This window comes from Gymnodraco acuticeps, unplaced genomic scaffold (assembly GCF_902827175.1).
Source record: "Gymnodraco acuticeps unplaced genomic scaffold, fGymAcu1.1, whole genome shotgun sequence".
NCBI lineage: Eukaryota > Metazoa > Chordata > Actinopteri > Perciformes > Bathydraconidae > Gymnodraco > Gymnodraco acuticeps.
The window spans coordinates 214787-236061 of NW_022990924.1; the positions used below are offsets into that span (position 1 = coordinate 214787).

A 21275-nucleotide genomic window follows, 5' to 3' on the forward strand; every position below is an offset into this window, starting at 1 on the left:
ACACACACACACAAAAGGAGCAAGCATATTTCCATCCCCAGACACATCACTTTGTGTATTTTTTTGCTTGCTAAACCCTTTTTTCAGTTTCATGTAGTTATTACAGTCAGAGGCAGGTTCATTTCCAGGCTATTATTCATATCTGTACACAAGACTATCTGACTCTCTGAGAGCAGGATGGATGGATAGATAGATGCTGTTTCTGAAAAGGCACATCATCCATAAATATCAACACAATGAAGTTCACAATGCTTCCCATTTGTTATCTTTCTGTCCTCATTTTAGCCCAAATTCCAGTTATTGTTCCCAAAAGCATATCAAGTTTTACAGAAAATATAATTAAATACGAGTCCCGTCACCCAGGTATATCTTATTTTTAGTTTGTCTTGTTCAGACAATCGAGGCACCCACTTTTGGAACTATTTATCTCCCCATGTGATCTTGAACCACTTTTACAGCTGACAGAGGCTGAATAAATCTTGGTATTTAAGTTGTCAAACAGTTCTATTAAAGTCATATCATCATATCATCAATCTCACGTTTGTCTTTGCAGATGTGTTCTGAAACCACAATAAGCACATTTCCGTAAGCAACACATGTTTACATTTGTCTGCTGCCTGTGGTTTGATATTTTGGACACATCTTTCATTTATTTTTCATACATTTTCTTATGTAGTTGTAAAAAGCTTTCATATCTCCTATTAGGGATTACAGATTGCTGTACAGTATCACACCAAAATGAGTTATTCTCCTTTAGTTTAAGCAAACAAAAGCATTTTACTCTGGATTCATGGTGTATAAAACGGCAGATGGCTTTTAAATCTGCCAGAGCCGGTGTTATTGCTGCCAGATTTGGCACCTCACCTGTAACTTCAGCCAGGTTTGTCATAATCTCACAAAGACCACACTGGTCTTAGTTATTACCTTATTGTTTGACCCAACAGAAAGCAATTGACTCTGAGCCGGTGTGAAACAAAATCTAATTCTAAATTTGCCAGAGCTGGTGTTATGGCTGCAGGATTTTGAACATGTAACTTTGGCCAGGATGCTCATAATCTCACCAAATGTGCAGTGTTGTCAGTTAGTCCCTTCTAATTACATTATACATATGCTGTGCAGTCCCGCACAAAGCAGGACACCTGTTCACCCTAAACGGAAGTGGTGCTAGATTTTGCAACACATCATTTTCAGTGTGTCACCCTACATGCAAAACTGAATGTTTATCTTTGGGGCCTGTCTCTAGCAGTCATGGAGCTTTACTGCTGTGTTGACAGGGTTCCTGGAAGTACCCCAACGTTCATCGCTGCTCATAGCTTAAATTCAGTATTTGGAATTATTTGTTAAAAATTAGGAAGTAAAACAAATATTTATATTTTTTTCCTTTTTGTTTATTGGGATCGACTCAAACAAATACAGCCAGCACATGACACTGACATGAGAAGGTTTGAGATCAACCTTGTGCTCGCAATTGTCCCAGGCATCGCTGTGTGTCTGTCTCTCTGTGTCTCCTCGTTTGTTTCATCTGTCTTCCCTTCAAGAAAACAAGCCATTTCTGCATCAGTCAGTCTATCCATGTGCGCTTCTTCCCCCTTTCTTCTGTCCTCCATCTCTTTACTCGTGGCTTGCTCTTTGAGTCCCGTTCCCCCGCTAAAGGAAACCTGTTAACCGGCTCCTCTGTGTTTGTGCTGCTCACTTTTAGTCAGCAGGCAGCTCTCACTGTGTGGCTTCTGAAAAAAAAGAGGGAGATGAGAAGAGGAATAAACACATTTTTAAATAAATAAATGCGGGGGGGAGGCTTTTGAAGGGCGCATAGCTCCGGGGCTCTTTGGTGAATATTTAATGCAGGTATCACCAGCACACCGGGAAAAAACCCTAAGGCTTTGGGTTCCCTGCTTGGTATACAGAAAATGCTCCGTAAATCATTCCCTTTTACTGGGTAGAGCTAAGAAAAAAAGTTGTTATTGTCTGAATTAATCAATAATTATGATATTTGAAATGAGAATTACATTTTGCTGCTGACTCAGTGAGGATCCTGGTGATCCAGTGAAAAGCCTCAGGGAGTTAATTTTGCAGTCGGAGCTTATTGATTTAGTCTTTCTTTGTTGTTTTTCTGACATTTCTCACCCTTTTCATCCATTCCCGCCTTTGATTGGCCCCATGAACGACAGGTAAAGGCTTCAATTGGATTCCCAAGATGTCTGATTTGATCGACTCGAAATAAATGCCGGAGAATGTCTTGATAAAAGCATTTTGTCTGAAAGAACACAGACACACACACACACATACACACACACACACACACACACACACACACACACACACACACAAAAACATATATTGAGGTCTCGACGGCTTTTGAAGTCACCTTTTCACCAGTTACCCTGAAAACATTTGACCATCACCTCTTTCCTCCTCGCAGTAAACACCACATTTCTGTCTGTCACTCACTCAGTATACACACACCACACACACACACACACACACACACACACACACACACACACACACACACACACACACACACACACACACACACACACACACACACACACACACACACACACACACACACATACACACACCAATCCGGGCCCATCTAATTTCTTCATCTCCTCCCACGTTCTTTGATCTGCAGTTTGTTCAGAAGTCCTGTTTTAGCTTTGCCTTTTTTGATCGTCCCTTTTTGTTTACTGAACTTAACCTAAGATCAAAGATTGTCCTGAGCTGACCACCTGAATGCTAACACCACCAACATTAAGATATCAAACCTAGATGTATTCCTGTCTTGGCAAGACGGCAGGGTTGTATTTTTATAATATGTCATACTCCCCCTCTTTCAGACTTGCCAATAACATCATTTATGGCAGATTAATATGAACTTCTGCCATGCCAGCTAATACACATAGACACCCAACCCTGTGTTTGTAGTCGGATGGAGATTTAATGAAGAGGTTTATTCAACCAGATGATGTACGTGTTGCTCAGTATAACAAGATATTTAAGTGTGTTAGCTTTGACATTTGTCAAGATTAAATAAATATATCTTAAAGGTCTCCTATTATGCAAAATTCACTTTTCCTGTTTTTTTATACACACACATGTGTCCCCTCTGCGTAGAGAGATTCTGAAAGTTTCAGGAAAAAAGATTTGCTCACTTTTTGTCCTGATCCATTTATATAAAAACTTGTCTGAAAATGAGCTGATCAGATTTTGGCCACTTTATGATGCCATAACGATTTTTTGGCTTGTGTAACCATTAGCCAATCACCAACCAAGGTAACCCCCCCCCACCTTATCACCTGAATATCCTCATAGAGCACCATTGTGTTATTTTTAACCAAATATCTCTCAGAGGGGCGTGGGGAGTGGCCTTGTTTTCATCTAAAGTAACAGACAGAGAATCATCACTTTTGAAACAGGGCTGAAACAGAGGGGATTATGGGATGCTACAATGCATGATCTGTTTGGTATTTCGATTGCCAAACCACTTCAGAGACATGTTTTGTTATATCTGAGACCTTGTAATGAAAAACAGTATAATAGGGGACTTTTAAAAACTCCCTTTCATGTTTATATGTTGATAAATGTATATCTGTGTGTGTGTAGGTGGGTGATAAGGACGTGAGGAAAGGCCAGGTTCTTGACCTTGCTGGCCGAGCAGGCTCTCCAGTGTCTGGACTTCAAGGCTTGCCTTCATCCATTGTCAGGACCTCATGGCTGCAGGTATGTAGATGGCATTGGAACACTTGATACAAGCACTTAGTAGGACAGAAGAAACAAACAGTGCATTGTAAGTCTGTCGAAAAATTTAATGTGAACCTTCCTCTAGCCTTCCTTTTTTCTTATTTGTTGCAAACTTTACGGACATTTATTCACTGATTATCTGCCAAATTCGCTTGAATTTCTAACGTCATGGCGACTGAGATCCGCCAGATTCAGTGTCATGAAGTTTTATTTTACCTTCTACTTTTTGTCATCCCTTTTATAAGTTCTTCTTTTACATGTTTCACAACCTTTGTGTCAATTTAGAGGTTCTTTCTTATGCCAAAGAAATGTGGCGGTTGCTCTGCTGTTGCTCATAATTGAAAAATATGACTACACAGTCATATTTGATTGCTCTGGATATTACGTACTCAAGATTTCCTTTTTTATATGAACTGTAATTTGCTCGGAAGTATTTACATTCCAAAATTGTATTCAATTTCAAACCTGAATGATGTACTAGAAATAAATACACACAGACTTGTAACACAGTTAGTTTCCTTTACACGAGACAGTGTTTCCCCTAGGTTTACTGCTTTGGGGGGGTGCTGCCTGAGCGGGGGGGAGGGGGTGGCATTGGGATATATATTTTGTAAATCCTCTGGAGCAGAGAGAGGAGCTGTGGATTATTGTTATTGATTAATGCATCAGTGTTTCTTAGGGTCAAAAACACTAAACTAGATTAGTTGCAATTTGGTAATATATATATATATATAAAAAAAATCATTACATTTTTATTCTTTTTTTTTTTTTTAAACACCTTGAATTTCAGGGGGGGTGCGGGGCTCCGTTGGCGGGGCGCAGCGCCCCTCCAAGACAATGCACTGCAAAATTAGGAGCTATCTTATCTAGAGTTGCTGGTAATAATGCATCATCCCTGTTCAAACATTTTAGGGTGACACTGTTTGCTCTGATACCATTTTACTCACAATGTCAAAGATGACATCTTGAGAAGTGATGATACTTCGAGACAGACCATAGAATCAAACGGGGCAAACAGCATGAGCCGTCAACCTTTCAATGTGACAGTTCTCTTCAAACAGAGTGCTTGTCAGATGGTCAATCAGCATCTGAAACATCTTGCAAACCATTCTCACTGAATTTGGGAGTGTGCATCTGACAGTTTTTCTAAGAAATTCCAAAACCAACAATCTGCCTGTCAACACCCACTTAACGCAGTGATGGAAAGCTACTTCTTTTAAACCTTTCTTCTTGTTTGTACAAACAACTGCACCACTGTTCATGCTTTCCAGGAAGCACTTTCCAAAAATGTGGAACTCTGTCCCCATCTGAATTATAATTGAATCAAAGACCTTTTGGAAAGATGTGGCTAGACATTGTTTATTTCGAGTATACCCCAAGTAAATGCAACCAAAATGTCAATTATAACAATTATTTGTGTGCGGACAAGTACACTCTGCCAGGGTTGACATATTAATTACAAATAATGAGAGTGTTTGGCATTTATTTTGTTCTAAGGAGAGGTTTAGGTATCTGAAGATGGTTTTGAAGGCGTTTTCATAAACATTGTTTGCCAAATGTTTTATACAATAAAAGGCCATGGCTTACAGAGAATGCAAGAAACAACACCATGCCAAATATGTTCAGAAACATACAAATGTGTTTGAGCTCTTTTATGTTTTTAATATTTGGTGCCAATAATGGTTTGCCGTATCAAACACTTCACAACAACATGCTTCCATCCGTACAGTATGGCTGGCCAAAAATGTAGGTTGAGTAACTTGTTGTATATGCATGCACAACAAACAATAATCAACTCGACGACATCACAACAAATACCAATCCAAACCGCCTGCTTCTCCGTAGGGTCACTGTCATGTCAAGCGGTCACTGCGATAATGATATTTGTCTGACCCGGTATCGTGTTCCGCCACGTACAAATTAAAGTGAATATCATTTCACTGAGTCTTCCCACAGTGCTGAGGAAGGGGACATAGTGTGGTGTCTGAGAAGGGAAGGTGTAATCAGATAAGCGCCGGTGTTCTCTGTCTGCGACGCAGTGGAAATAATTGAATCTGTTTGTAAGAATGAAGTCAGGCTGGCTTTTTGACTGTGATGAATCGGCAACAAATGTAGAACAATGCACCAGGCAGGAATTGTTTTCAAGAGGAAACATGCTTTAGACCTAAACGTGAATTAGGGCTACAAAGGATACATTATTTTGTATCAAAAGCACAACATTATACCCTCTGCTTTTGTGTTTTCATACAGAATGTGTTAACCTAGCCTGTCTTTAAGGTCAGTCGTTAGGATTCAGGGGGGATGGAAGGACTCTAATAGAATATGAAAAGGACTCCTGCTTAGCCATACTGGGTCATATTTGTGTGTGTAAACTGAGTCAATAAATGTGTTTATATTTGATGATTTGACCTTAGACTGTGCTTCGTCTGCTCCTGCTGCACGGCATTTTTATCGATTCATTTTGTTGCTGTTATCTCCTGCACTTTGATTATCTTCTTTCTCCTCTCCTCTCTTCCCCTTACCACACCCTCCCTCCACCTGTCTCTCCCTCAGGTTACAGTCCAGCGTGGGACGTGTGCAGTCTGCTGGGTCAATGTGAGGGCTATGGAGATCTGGAGGCCCGGCAGGAGCTTTTAGCCTTCTCCCTCACCCACTGCCCCCCCGACAACATCCACGGCCTGCTGGCTGCCTCCAGTGACCTGCAAACACAGGTCACTCTCTCCCTTTCATTATGGCATGGCCAATATGGCTTTTATAAAACAGCGTGAATCCTTATAGTACATGTATTTTAGAAGAGCTGATGGCAGTGGAGGAGGTTTTCCTGGTGTGTCGCACCAATTTTGTGATGGCTCACATTTATTTAATTGAAATGTTTGTTTTGTATCGGCTGCAAAATCTTTTAATTAATTTGGTATTTAAAAATATTCCTCATGTTGAAGGTTATTTTAAATGTTATTTTATAAATGTGTGTATTTAAATCTGTGCCTATTTGAAGAGATAGTGTAAGGAAGGGCGTCTTGGCTTTAAATTTTTTTTTATTTCTTTGTTTCCCTGGCACAAAAGGGGAGTAAATAACAAAAGAAAAGGAAAAACAACAAAAATTTCGCCATTGTTTAAATTGTCAATTTAAACATTGGTATCGACTTTGCATTTCACAATATGTACATCCTTAAAAGTGAGCATCTAAACATTTGAAAATTATAAGATGAAAAAACAAATATCCATAACATGCAAATTGACCCAGTCAACAGTCGAACCATAATTAGTAACACTAATGGCTAATTATTGAAATCGTAATTTGAATGAATCTATTGCATATCAAAGAATTACTTATAAAATACAACAAATACTGAACAGTTCATTGTCGCAAGAAGTTAAATTCTGGGTTGAAAGTTTCCCCATTGTGCTTTCTGCCTTTCATTCATTGCAGTTATAGCCACAATCCAATTGATCCATCATCCTATGTGATTGCTCTGCTAAAATAACAGGTTGTCTAATAATAATATAACAAGTCTCCTCTTTTGTTTTCCTTTTTCCTCCCAATTTCTGTCCTCTAGGCTTTGTACCAGGCAGTTAACTATCAACTGGAGCCTGTTGTTACTGAGGGTGGACGAGGAGAGGCTGACGAGACAGACTCTGTGAAGGTGTGTGTGTGTATTATTTTCCCTGTTTGTTAACCTAATAGCTCTTTGTCTGAGTTGTAGATGCCTCTTCTACTATTCCTGTGCGGGTGTGTCTCTGTGCTTTTCTCCAGTTTGTGTGTTATCCTATTGCTCCATATTTGATGAGGTATAAATCTAGTGTTAAGGTTGCCTTGCCCGCGTGGTTTATTTATGCCTCCCCTTCAGCACCGCCAGCTTTATGATGCCTTGAGTGGGTGTTAATGTTTCATGACTTGCATAGCATCCCCTTTTTGTGCTTTGATGGGTGCTCATTTGAAACTGTCTGTTGTCATTTTATCATTGTATTGATGTCCCTACACCTGACTTTTGTGTATTTACGCCCTAGATGTGGATCCGTAGGGGATGTTTTTTTTTACAAACATCTTAGATATATGTGTGCCTGGATTCCATTTATTCCCTGACTCTCAATCCCCTGTCAAATAAAGTATTGATGAAAGGCACTAAACGATTCGGCCCCGGCCCACTGGCCCTCTAAATTTGGTTTTAAAATCCTTTTGAGCAATAACCAGCATACCGTGAAAACTGGCAGCGCACTTTCAAAAATACCCCAAGAATGCAATTTAGAGTACAATGCACCATTCATTGGTTGATTTGTGTTGATTTAAAGGTTGATGAAAACTTTGTTAGATAAGAACATTGCCAGCAGACAATTGACTCGGTGCAGAGATAACATAATTCACCTAGCTCTTAACTTACTAATTGAACCAGTGTTTTCCGTTTATTTAGTCTATACCAAAATCTAAGTGTTAAAACAGCAAATTGACGTTTTATGGAGGCTTTTGTGCCAGACTATTTCTAGGCTGGGGGCCAGGAAACCTGCAGAGATTCCAGGAGGTTTTAAATAGTCCAGCACACAAGCTATATAAAACAGTATATTGGAAATGTTTACACTTTGGTTATAGTGAGTTTTAGAGGTGCTGGTAGGCGAATTCTGTTGCCTTTGGACATGGCCATATTAACTGTTTCTTCCAACCACCAGTCTGTATGTTAAGCTAAGCTAACTGACTGCAGGCTGTAGCCTTATATTGTAAAGACAAATGAGCAGTATCTATTTCATCTAACTCTACGCTAAAGAGCAAAAAAGCATATTTCCCAAAATGTCAAACTTTTGCTTCAAGAAAAGAAAGCAATTGGTTTTGTTTCAATTGTTAATCCCTGTTTGAAAGTATCTTACCTTACAATCTAATGTTAGTCACTAGTAAAAATTGTACTTGTGTAATGAATCATCCCCACACTAACGTAGCACTACACAACCTTTTGCACATTTTCTAAATAGGTACTCACTGCACGACTCATGCAGGGCTTGGAGGGCTCTGTGCTGCCTGAACAGTGTATATTGTAATTCCCTCACCCAGTGCACAAACAAACCGATGCTTATTGAAGTGCTCTGCTCAAGTACCTAATAAAAAACAGAGGATAACCATATCTAATACCACACTGATACTCAAGAGTCCTCAGCTTTGCATGTATCCTTTGGTGTAATAGAACAATACAGATGTATCATAGATCATAGAACTCCTTTGAGCTGTTTTTTTTTTTCAAGGGGGGAAAAAGTATCCTGAGGATTCTGTACTAACACACAGAGGTGGGAACTAGTGGAGTACAAAATAATACTTCGTTACTGTACATTTTTATGGTATCAGTACTTTACTCCACTACTTATTTTTCTGACGACTTTTTACTTTTACTTCTTACATTTTTAACACAAATACCTGTACTTTTACTTCTTACGTTTTCAAAACAGGTTTGTTACTTTAGTTTTAATCTGCATTTGGTGGCGTGATCATTATTATTTAGAGTCATTGCGTGTCTATTGATTTTAACACGATCCGTGTGTCCAACATTTCCTGGTCTTCTCTGAAGAAGAGTGACCAATGAAAACGTTGTCATGTTGCCGTTGTTCAGCATCGAAACATTCATTAGCTAACAATGACATTATTGTTCTATTAATAAAAAGGGAGGTCAGTTCTATAAAACAGTTGGTAGTTATGGGTACATTTCGAAGCCCATACTTCTTTATTTTACTTCATTACTTCATACGTCATTACTTCTACTTTTACCAGGGTATTTTTAAACACGAGTATCTCAAGGTTCAAGGTTCTTTTTTAGTCATACGAACATAGCTACAGTGTAGTTATGCCGATGAAAATCTTGTGTCACAGGCTTCTCCAACAACAAAGCAACACAAAACACAGATAAACAGAAAACATATAGTGCAAGTAAATAGTATATAGTAATACAAAAATAAAAAATAGTTTAAAAAAAGTGAAATAGTAGCTGTAGGTGCCAAAACCCTGATGGATTGAAAGTAATCTCACTAAAGACTTTTAAGTCTGAGCATCCATGCTACTGCCCTTTTCAAACCATTCCAAGAGGAAAAGTGATGGATTAATTGGTTGACAGGATCCATTTCCTCGGACATGATCTGAGTAGTGTTAACGGTTATGCTCCTGACTTCAGAGTCCTTTAGTGAGATTACTTTCAATCCATCAGGGTTTTGGGGCCACTCTTCTTGAGGTCGAAGTAAAAACTGAGGTCCGGACAACCAGTTTTCTTTTTTCAGAAAATATTTTACAGTCGAACCTCGTGAAGCCATGTCGGCTGGATTGTCTATGGTGTTAACATATCTCCACTGTAGTGCATTTGATACTTTGGCAATTTCTGAAACTCTATTGGCCACAAAAGTTCTGAACCTTGAGGTGTTATGTTGATGTTGTATTTGAGTACGGAAGTGCTGTCTGTCCAAAATACAGAATCTGATAGTTCCATCTGTAGCTCCCTTCTTAACATGGTGTCTATTCGGCTTGCCATAGTAGCGGCAGTCAGCTCCATGCGAGGGATAGTGGCTGGTTTTAACGGAGCCACTCTTGCTTTTCCCATTACGAATCCATAATGTGAATGGCCAGAGTTGTTCTGCAGAAACAGGTAACTTACAGTTCCATAACCCTCTTCGCAAGCGTCAGCGAAATGATGCATTTGAGCAGATGACACCGTTCCAAAGTCGGCAGGGTGTTTCAAGCTACACAAGGGAAAGCCATAGGAAAGGCTTAAGGAAAGAGATATAGGAAACCTGTTCATTGTATTTTGTTATAGGAATAAAATGCACAACGGAGAATCTTGTCTGGACCTGGATCATTGCCCTGCGTAAGATCCGCTAACTAGTGCCTCAGCGGCTGTTAAGTTAACTATCTGTTTTAGTTCTATATGATTTTGGCCGCTACAAAGTCAGAGTTTCGGACACTGCTGAAGCCTCAATTCAGACAGCTGGCCTTACTGGGGCCGGTGAAGATGGTTGCAAACTCTGCATAGTACCAGTCCAAGATAAAGCCAAAAAGGGAAACTACAACCAGTGCATACCTATGCATTTCTTGAGGGCTTATGAACAAACTTAATCTCCAAGGAAGAAGGTCAAACATTCTGTTGAGAACTATGGGTCAAAGGAAGGTAATTGAAACCAGCATTGTGTCAGGCCTAGAGGTTGCTGGACTGGATAACAGCGACTTTTGTGATCTACCCGGCACATACACTCAGAAGACTATGCCCGTGCACAAAGGAAACATTCCACGTCAAAACGACATCAATCAATGGTTGCATTTGAGGGATGTTTGTCTACCTGAAATTGATGCTGAAATTGAGTTGCTGATTGGTTCAGATGTTCCAAAAGCCCTTGAACCAATTGAGGTAATCAGGAGTGTGGGGGATGGACCTTATGCCGTAAAAACCATGCTCGGATGGATAGTTAATGGACCATTAGGAGGATGTCCTGATGATACTCAGGACAAAACTTCAATAAGTGTAAACAGAACATCAGTTGTGCAACTTGACAAGCTTTGGGAACAGCAATTTAAGACTGACTTTACCAAATGTGGGAGAGACAACCAAGAACCTTCCAGGGAAGACCAACAGTTCTTGGATCTGGTTTCAAAATCTGCCCACCTAGTCAATGGACATTATTCTATTGGATTACCATTTAGAGAAAAGGAAATATGCATGCCTGACAATAAAGGTGTTGCTGAGCAACGCACTCTGAACCTTAAAAGAAGATTTAAGAGAGATCCTCCCTTTCATTCTGATTATACCAACTTTATGTCTGAGATGATATCTAAAGGCCACGCAGAGAAAGTACCGGATCATGTCCGAGGAAATGGATCCTGTCAACCAATAATCCATCACTTTTCCTCTTGGAATGGTTTGAAAAGGGCAGTAGCATGGATGCTCAGACTTAAAAGACTGCTTTTGATTCGCAGCAGAAAGAGAAACCAAACAAGTGTTGTTCTTCCTCAACTAATTCCAGATAACATACATCAAAGAGGTCTATCACAAAAGGAGAGAGGGAATCTCAACAGGCAAGAAAACAATGGTCTCACAGTTGAAGAACTGGCAAACGCTGAAATAGAGGTAATCTGTTTCTGCCAAAGAAAGAGGTACACCGATGAAATCTCAAATCTGAGAAAAGGAATAAACGTCAAGAAAACCAGCTACCTTCATAAACTCAACCCCATCCTAGAAAATAATGTGTTACGGGTTGGTGGACGACTTAGCCGGGCAGCAATGCCGGAGGATATGAAACATCCTGTCATAGTGGCTAAAGACTTTCACATTGCCGATCTTATTCTGCGAAATGTTCATGAAGAAGTGGGTCATGGTGGTCGCAACCATATGTTATGGCTACGCCAACAATATTGGATTCCTGGAGCTACCGTAGCAATAAGAAGAACGTTGTCGGAATGCGTAGTCTGCCGGCGTATAAATGCTACTCCTGGACAACAACAGATGGCGGATTTGCCCCTGGATAGAGTCTCTCCTGATGAACCTCCATTCACATATGTTGGAGTTGATTATTTCGGACCCTTTGGAGTGAAGCGTGGAAGGAGCATTGTGAAACGTTATGGCGTCATTTTCACATGCTTAGCAATAAGAGCAATTCACCTTGAAATGGCATCATCTCTTGACACTGATTCATTCATCAATGCGCTACAGCGCTTTATAGCTAGACGTGGTCAAGTCAAAGAACTCAGATCTGACAATGGCACTAATTTTGTAGGATCCGAACGCGAGTTGAAGGAGGCAATTGAAAGTTGGAATCAAGGTCAGATCCACAATACACTTCTCCAGAAAGGAATTCATTGGATCTTCCATCCCCCAGCTGGCTCACATCATGGAGGTGTTTGGGAAAGATTAATCAGATCAGTACGAAAGGTTCTCAACTCCACTCTGAATGTACAAAGTCTCGACGAAGAGGGACTTAACACAGTCTTATGTGAAGCAGAAGCTATTCTCAATAGCCGTCCAATCACCAAAGCTTCTACAGATCTAAACGACCTAGAAGCACTGACACCGAATCATCTTTTGCTCCTTAAGACAACACCATCCCTGCCACCAGGACTGTTTCAAAAGGAAGACATTTACGCTCGCCGCAGGTGGAGACAAGTTCAGTATATGTCAGACTTATTCTGGAAAAGGTGGATTAAAGAATATCTTCCCCTACTTCAAGAACGACAGAAATGGTCAAAAATCAGACGCAACTTCACACCAGGAGACATCGTGATCATTATGGATGACTCGGCGTCTCGGAACTCCTGGCTTACTGGAAAAGTTGCTGAGACCATCGTTGACAAAAAGGGACTCGTGCGTATGCTTCGGATCAAGACCAAGACTGGTTTCCTGAGCAGACCAATTAACAAAGTTAGCTTTCTTCAGGAGTCAGAGGACTTTTGCCAAGTCTAAATGGACTATTTTTGCCTATTTTATTTTTTGTCTCCTCCCTTGCACACACACAAACCACACTAATCATTTTTATTGATACTGATTAGTGAGAAAAGATGATCACTTTTCCAAAAAGACTGCAACATATGAACTCTGAACAAATAATCCAAGAAAGAGATCTGGACGTATAGTTTGTGTGTATTGTCATTTATTATAGTAATTATAGTTTTGTGAAATGATAATTAGGGGCCGGTATTGTAGGTGCCATAACACTGCTTAGCTCAAGTTCATTATTTGTATTATTTGTAGGTGCCATAACACTACTTAGCTCAAGTTCATTATTTGTATTATTATTAACGTCACCTTTATTTGCTTGTTGAGCACTTCCGGTAATTGTCACATGGGTGTGGTTTGGTTTATAAGTCACCTGTTTGATGTCGAGTGCACATGACAGAGGGTGAGCTTGTGCTGTAATTTTTTCTGTTGACCGTTTTGTCCATAGTTACTATGTTTTGATTTTGTTTATTAAATATCCCTAAAACTATATTGCTTCAACATGGACTTTCTTTTCGAAAACGCGTCACAGTTTAAAGCCAAGTTTAGCCTCTCGGCGACTCAAATGTAACTGGGGATTGAGCCGCCACAAGTGCAATAAGAGTCTATATGCTATTGTTATTGAAATAGGATATAGATTGATATATAGGTAAATAGATTCTGTTAATTGTTAAATATTTTTTAAGTAGCAGCCAGATGAATATTAGGGATGTTGTTTCAACTGTTCAGGTGTTTAACAGATTTTGCTTCAACAGTTCAGGTGTTTAACAGTCTTATTGCTTGTGGGATGAAACTGTCCCTGAGTCTGGTGGTTTTAGTCCGGATGCTGCGGTAATGCCTGCCAGACGGCAGCAGACAGAACAGTTTGTGGCTGGGGTGATGGGGGTCTTTTATAATTCGGAGGGATTTCTTCCTGAGGCACTGGGAGTAAAGGTCCTCCATGGATGGCAGCTCCGTCCTGGTGATGTTCTGTGCAGTTTTCACCACCTTCTGTAAAGCCTTACGATTGAGGGCGGTGCAGCTGCCGTACCAGGCCGTGATGCAGCCAGTCAGGATACTCTCGATGGTGCACCTGTAGAAGTTGCAGAGTATCCTGGAGTCCATATTGAACCTCCTCAGCCTGCGGAGGAAGAAGAGCCGCTGTCGAGCTTTTTTGGTGATGGTGGTATAGTGTGAAGAGTCCATGTCAGGCTTAGTAATGTGGACCCCCCGAAGAACCTGCAAACTGCTGACTCTCTCCACCGTAGTCCCATTGATGGCGATGGGGGGCGTGTCCCTCTCTCTGCTGCTTCCTGTAATCCACAATCAGCTCCTTTGTTTTGCTGACGTTGAGATGGAGGTTGTTATCCTGGCACCAAGATGTCAGGTTTTCGACCTCCTCTCTGTATGCCGTCTCGTCGCCATCGGTGATCTGGCCGATGACGTTCGTGTCTGTCAGCAAACTTCACGATGGTGTTGGTGTGTGGCCACGCAATCGTGAGTGAACAGGGAGTAGAGGAGAGGGCTGAGCACGCAGCCTTGAGGGGCTCCGGTGTTGAGGATCAGGGAGGAGGATGTGATGTTTCCCACCCGCACTGCCTGGGGTCTGCCCGTCAGGAAGTTCAGGATCCAGTCACAGAGGGCGCTGTAGAGCCCAAGGTCTCTGAGCTTGATGACCAACTTGGAGGGCACAATGGTGTTGAATGCTGAACTGTAATCAATGAACAGCATTCTCACATATGTGTTCCTCTGGTCCAGGTGTGAGAGGACAGTGTGGATGGTGAGGGCTATGGCGTCGTCTGTGGACCTGTTTGCTCTATGGGCAAACTGCAGGGGGTCCAGAGAGTCAGGGAGGGAGGAGGGGATGAAGGTTTTGACTAACCGCTCAAAGCACTTTATTATGATGGAGGGTGAGTGCTACTGGGCGGTAGTCGTTGAGGCCTGGTGATTTTTGTCTTTTTGGGGACAGGAACGATGGTGGAGTGTTTCAAACATGTGGGGACTACAGACTACAGCAGGGACCTGTTGAAGATGTCTGTACTTCTACTTGAGTAAAGGATGTGTGTACTTTTGCCATCTCTGCTGTGTGTACTTTTGCCATCTCTGCTAATACAGGATGAGCAGAGACCCTGCTGCTGCAGTCACACTCGAGTTGCACACTAGAATAACCTGGCTGTTGTGTTTTCGGCCCCAGGCCTGCTCCTCCTCTGGGGTCTCCTCCTTGGGGGGCTCCTCTGTGGGGACGGCAGGGGACCTCCTGCACAGGACCACAGCTAAGACCATGAGGGTGCTGACCACCACAGGACTGACCACCAAGGCCGTGCTGACCGCAGTCAGCGACCACCGCTGGTGGAAGGACTCGCTCAACCTCCTCGTGCACGTAAGAACACTTTGTTTTTATTGACTTAAGTGGTAAAATGTGGTAAGCTAGGCAATAAAGTCTCTAATGAATGAACTAACATCATGTGGTTGTTGATGTGGTGTTTTTGTTATGTGTTGTATTGACTTTTGTGTGATCTTGGATGCCTAAACGGTAGCGTGCTTAAAAACAGTATTTCTGAACTGGTGGATTTAAAACTGCAATTGATATGCTGCATATGCCAAGTGGTTAGATGAATTATTATTATTTTTTGATTATTTACAAAGATGAATGTGCTCAAGAATTCCTATTAATTTAATAGATAAATTAAAATGTATTATTTCAAGATAATTTGATAATCCTCATGCCAATCACAGTGTGTAATCAGGAAGAGACCGCGTTAGCTAGCTTACGTTGCACAAAATGGATCCCTTTTTTTAATATTTATAAAGTGATGCTGAAAACAGCCCTGTGCTATCTAAAGCTCTTACGCATTAAGGTGAGGAGATATGTTTTCCTTTATTTTTTTGAAACATGTTTTTGTATTGAATTTCAAGTATGTGACAAAGTGTTCCTCAAAAATTTTATCAAGTAGTTTAGTTGCAAAATGTTGAGAACCCTTGCTGTAAAGACGTGATCAAGCAGCCTGCAAGAACAGAGCGATGACTGCCCATATATTCGCTTTATGCCTCCATTTTACTCCACTTGTTCCCTAGCTGCATAGTGCGTGTGTGTGTGCGACTGTGTGTAATTTAAAGTAGCTGTCTGCCCCTGCCCCATATCTCACAGTTTTCGTCGGCCTCAAAAAACAACCAATCAAGAGCTCATATCTTGCATAATTAATTAGCCCGCCTGTTGAATATTTCAATATCTGGCTGTTCACCGGCGACTGGACTAGCCCGGTGGTCGCCCTGCCGGAGATTGATGGAGTCTCCGGTCGATTTGTGAAAGCCGCCTGGTAGTCGTAGGTTTCGAAGAAAAAAAGCAGAGGGAAAACGGAGAGGATGCGAGCTGTGGGACAGTGAGAAATGACAGTGCTGTGGGCATGTTGTGAACGTTTAATGATGTTTTGATGGCTCCTCAGGGTCACGGCGCAGGAACCTCCAGTGAGGATGGGGAGTGCGAGAACTCCAACCTGCAGAGACAAGGCTGCAGCCCCTTTTATCAGGAACTCATTGATGATCCCTGTGTAGACCTGGTGAGTGGCTGAAGAGCATCACGGCTCATTACTTTTTTCTTCCTCTCGTGTCCCTGTTGTCCTCATTTCTCCTTTCTCCACCTTAGGCTGCCTTCTTATATTACAGCAAAAAACGCCTGAGATAGTTTCTGACTTCAGCGTTTCATTAAACTCTTATTCTCCTGCGACTTATACATTTCAAAAACAGTGTTAAGACTAAATGAATATTGATTTCAGACCAAGATTCAATGCCAAAAGAAATGTAGAAGTATTTTTACAGGAAAAACAGGCAATTCTTTCTTTCTTTCTTTCTCTCTTTTTACTTATTTCTTTCTTTTTTTCCCTCTGTCTCTTTGCTTTAATTATTTCTCCTTAGTTTTTCCCCCCTTTTCTTCTTTTCCCCCTTTTTTGTCTCTTTCTTTCGTTATTCTTTTTTCTTTCTTTTTCCCCTTTCTCCTTTTTTTCTTTTCTTTCTTTCCTTTTTCCACTCTCTATATATGATGGTAACGATAACAGCAACTTCTAAACACTAACGGTAGAAGTTCTGTATGTATTAGCCGGAGGGGGAGAGATGAGTAACATAAAGATCCGAAGTAGTAAAGGATGTCAACAGAAGGAGTTATTGAAGTAGAAAAAGAGAAAAGTAAGAAAAAGAGTTGTTTGACCTTTATGCCTAGAAAATGGTCACCCTGGGCTGTGACTGGCTTTTTACCCGGGAGAAAACAAATCATGTGGATAGCTAAAAGAGTGGACGCGAGGGGAAACAGAGAAGGCCAATACATCTCTCCTCATGACATTTTAATAGGCCTCTCCAAATCCCTTCCTCCGCTCCATCTCCAGCGTTCATCCATCTTCCATCATCCATCTACCAATAACGGCTCCCCACGTCCATCAGCCTATGAGCCGGCTGATCAATGGGATTGTTTTTTACCTTAACAGTTCCAATGACGGAGGTGGGGAGGGACAAGAGGCTGATTGAGAGAGAAAGAGAGACAAATCCAAGCAGACAGAAAGACAGATCGAGCGAGAGCGGAGAAGATAGACGGGAAACCATTTGTGTTGAAGATCTGAGGCTGACGAGGGCGCAAACTTCATTGTTCCCCCGTCAGAGAATCTTATAAATGAATTATCTAAATGCTCCGTCTTAAAAAGGCTTTACTGAGCTCGTGTGTTGACTCCATCTCTCATCTGTCTGATCCCTGGGAATTAAGACGCTCTTAATCACATCGCTGTGTCACTTTCTGATCTGCTCTACCTCGTGATGGGATTCCCTTCAGTAAAACCATGAGTTAGGTATTTATTTATCCATCTCTCTTTTCCTTTCATTCTCTCAGAGTCAAGATGTGTATTCGTCCTACAAAGACGTGCCTCAAGAAAACTTTGCAGAGGTTTTGCTGAGGACTGGCAAACTGGCTGAGGCCAAAACTGAGGGGAAAACCCTGTTTCCTGCCACGGAGGGTAAGCATGCATACAGTAAGCACATATGACACTGAATTACCCACTGGGGATGATACTGTATTTATTTATATTTATACTGTATACTGTACTGTATTATGTTATATAGGTTTTGGGTGCATGTAAATGGTCTGCAAAGGTTAAAATCCCAAAGTTTCCCCACAGAGGGAGTTTCTCTCCCACACGCTACCCCCCCGCCTGAACGCCTCCATTGGACGCCTTTGTTTCCTTACGTAACATAGTGACATCACTTTGTAAAACTTCTGCTTACATTTGCCTGCACTTCAGCACATTGGACGTGATAGGCTTAGGGGCGGGACATTTCACATCTCTGCGCAATTGCCCAATCACAAAACAGCCGACTAGCTAACCAATCAGAGCAGACTGGGCTCCGGTTTCAGACAGAGGGTGAAAAGAGGTGCTGCAGCACAAGCAGTATGAGAGAAATAAAGACCTTTTTGAACATTAAAGTATGGGGACATGTTACAGTAGAGGCACAAAATACAAATATGAACCTTTTTATTATTAATATTATTTTATTTTTACCTCAACATTTTACTTAACAAAAGTAATTGAGTATATGTACTAAGTTACTTTGCACTACTGATAGTTGCACACACAGACACTTGTGTAGATAGGAAAGGAAAAATATAGTTGCCTTTTTTTTCTCCAAGAGAAATATAAATACCAGCTGTATTTTAACCACCTGTTCCACGGGTTGATTTCCCACATGGCTGCTCTTAAAAAAAAACTGTTACAGACTCTAGTGAGATTGTTTTTGGATAATATTGGAGAAGGGTTTTACATGTTGTTTCCACTGAGCTTCTGCTGTGATAGAAATAAAAAAATAAAAAAAGTTTGCTGCAAAACAGACCGACCATATTGTGTGCATATTGCAGCCATCTGCGGCAACATATTTATCTTCTTTTGAATTTTTCGCACTTTCTATTCATAGTATATACGTACTTGCACATTGTAAGGCTGTTGTTGTTTATATTAACTGTTTTAAATGTGGCAATTGGACAAAACCAGTTGGGGGTTCTTAGTTCCATGTGAATGCCAATGTTGTGGCCACAAACTGTACGGAAAGACATGTAAAAAAACGAAACAGGGCTTTAATATTCATCTCAGTACAGGCTTTGTCAATGTCTTTGGAATATGTTGTGACTTCTTGCTACATTGATTTGGCAATATCTCAAACGCCCGCTTGCTGGTGGGCTCTTGCTAAAATGCTTTTTTTCTTGGTTTTAGTTCTCAAACTCAAAAAATAAGGCAAACGCAGTGTTTGTTATTTTCGCTTCCCTCCCTTCACCCTTCACCCTGCCCTCTCCTCATCCGTCTAGTATGTGGTGGACTAGGGGACAACATGGGAAGAATAGCCTCACATTGATTAATTAATGTGTGCTCACGCATCCCGCGGCAACAGTAAATAATGACGCGTCACCTGGGCGATACCGGAAAGATAGCATCAAGTCAAAACGTCAAGGCCACGCTGCGTGATGGATAGCATCTGCCCGCCAAAATCAATGCCACTACAAAAATAAAGAGCGAGTTTATGTGTGTGTGGTGTGTGTTTGAATACTAATATGTTGACCCTCAACAACACACTCTGACTGTTTGACCAGTTCTAATGCGTAGGTGTACATACAATCACTACTCTCTATGCTGTTGTCTTTCAAACTAACAACTCTCTTCTTAAAAAGTCACCTTCCCTTCGGAGCTGAGCGCAATGTGTTTGGAAAAAAGGCGGAGTAGACGTCCGATAACAACCTTTCGATTAATGACTCGCGTATCAGCCTGCCGCGCCGACTTTCCTTAAAAAACAGACTAGGAGATGCCTCAATAAATGTATTGATTTCTCACCTGGCCCAGATAAGGCGGAGGTAATTAATGATGACACAAGTGGAAAGTGACTCAATAGGATTGAGCTGAGTAAGGAGCCAAGGGATACACACACACACACACACACACACACACACAAATAAACACACACAAACACAGCATGGAAGGCTGCCATTGGCCGCATGTTGACCAGGCCGTAATCAGCTGTTTTTCATACTGCCTGCACAGGTGATATAGTAATAAGTCAATGTCTGGCCGTCCCGCTAACAATGTGCCCGATTTAGCTGACACAGGAGCAGAAGTATGTCTATGTTTGGACACACACCCACACTCTAACACGGTGTCTCTTTATCACTCTCTCCATTCTCCTCTCTCCCTCACAAACAGAAATACTGTATGTGTAAGTCAGGGTTATCTATTCTGTGTGCGCGTGTGTGTGTTTACCCCTCTGGTGATTCCTGTCCCGATGGTATCAGTAGCTTTAGAGAGGCGTGTAATCAGCTCATTCTGAGGTGTAGCTCATTGAAACCCGCGGGGGGGAAGGAGAGAGAGAAGAACGGGTAAAAGGAGGAGGGTGGGCACTCCGCTTTAAGAGAGCTGTTATGTCTTTATAATCTGGCGCATTATTCCGCCTCTGCTCACAAGTACACACACCAAACCTCCAGATATACGTGTCAGGTATTGACTCTCACATGCAAGTATTGGTGTGCATTTTGTCCTACACTTTATGTCTCTCCCACTGTCCCCTCCCCGCCTCTCTCTGTGTTCATGCTCTACTTTCCTCAAATCTGTCTGTTCCATTTTGTCTCAGGCTCTTATCACCAACACAGGCTTTTGTTCTGCTTGGGTCTGAGACTACAAAGTGATTCTCTCTGCCACCTCTCTGCTCTCCTCCCACTGTTTCCTCACAGTGAGTTAGCGAGTGATTAACTGAAGGAGTCTCTGTGTTTACAGTGTTTGGTGTTCATCTACTTTTAATCGTGATGGTGTGTGTGAGTGTAGTGTGCATCCTTGTGTTAGCCTTATGTGGTTTGGAGGCAAACGAAAGACAAGAGTCCATCCCGCTGCCCAAAGCTCCGTCTAGACTACAAATCCCCATCAGCCTTAGGGACACCACAAAACATAGGCTGTGTTCATAAACCATAACAAATAATAGTGAGTGTATTGCACAAAAAAAACAAAGAATCTTCAAAGCCATGTGTACACAAATCAGTAAGTATGAAGACTGAAACAATTATTGATGGTCCTAGCTTGTTATGAGTCGGTTGATCCATAT

At 41.4% G+C, this 21275-nt stretch overlaps 1 protein-coding gene across 1 annotated transcript in view; it reads left to right on the forward strand.

The window, feature by feature from the left end:
• nbas (NBAS subunit of NRZ tethering complex) overlaps positions 1 to 21275 on the forward strand; it is a 216955-nt gene that overhangs the window by 86830 nt on the left and 108850 nt on the right. Inside the window, 8 exon segments of the mRNA XM_034234085.1 lie at positions 3610 to 3639; positions 3641 to 3688; positions 3690 to 3723; positions 6298 to 6455; positions 7302 to 7388; positions 15361 to 15546; positions 16610 to 16723; positions 18037 to 18160. Coding sequence (XP_034089976.1) covers positions 3610 to 3639; positions 3641 to 3688; positions 3690 to 3723; positions 6298 to 6455; positions 7302 to 7388; positions 15361 to 15546; positions 16610 to 16723; positions 18037 to 18160 — 781 coding nt within the window.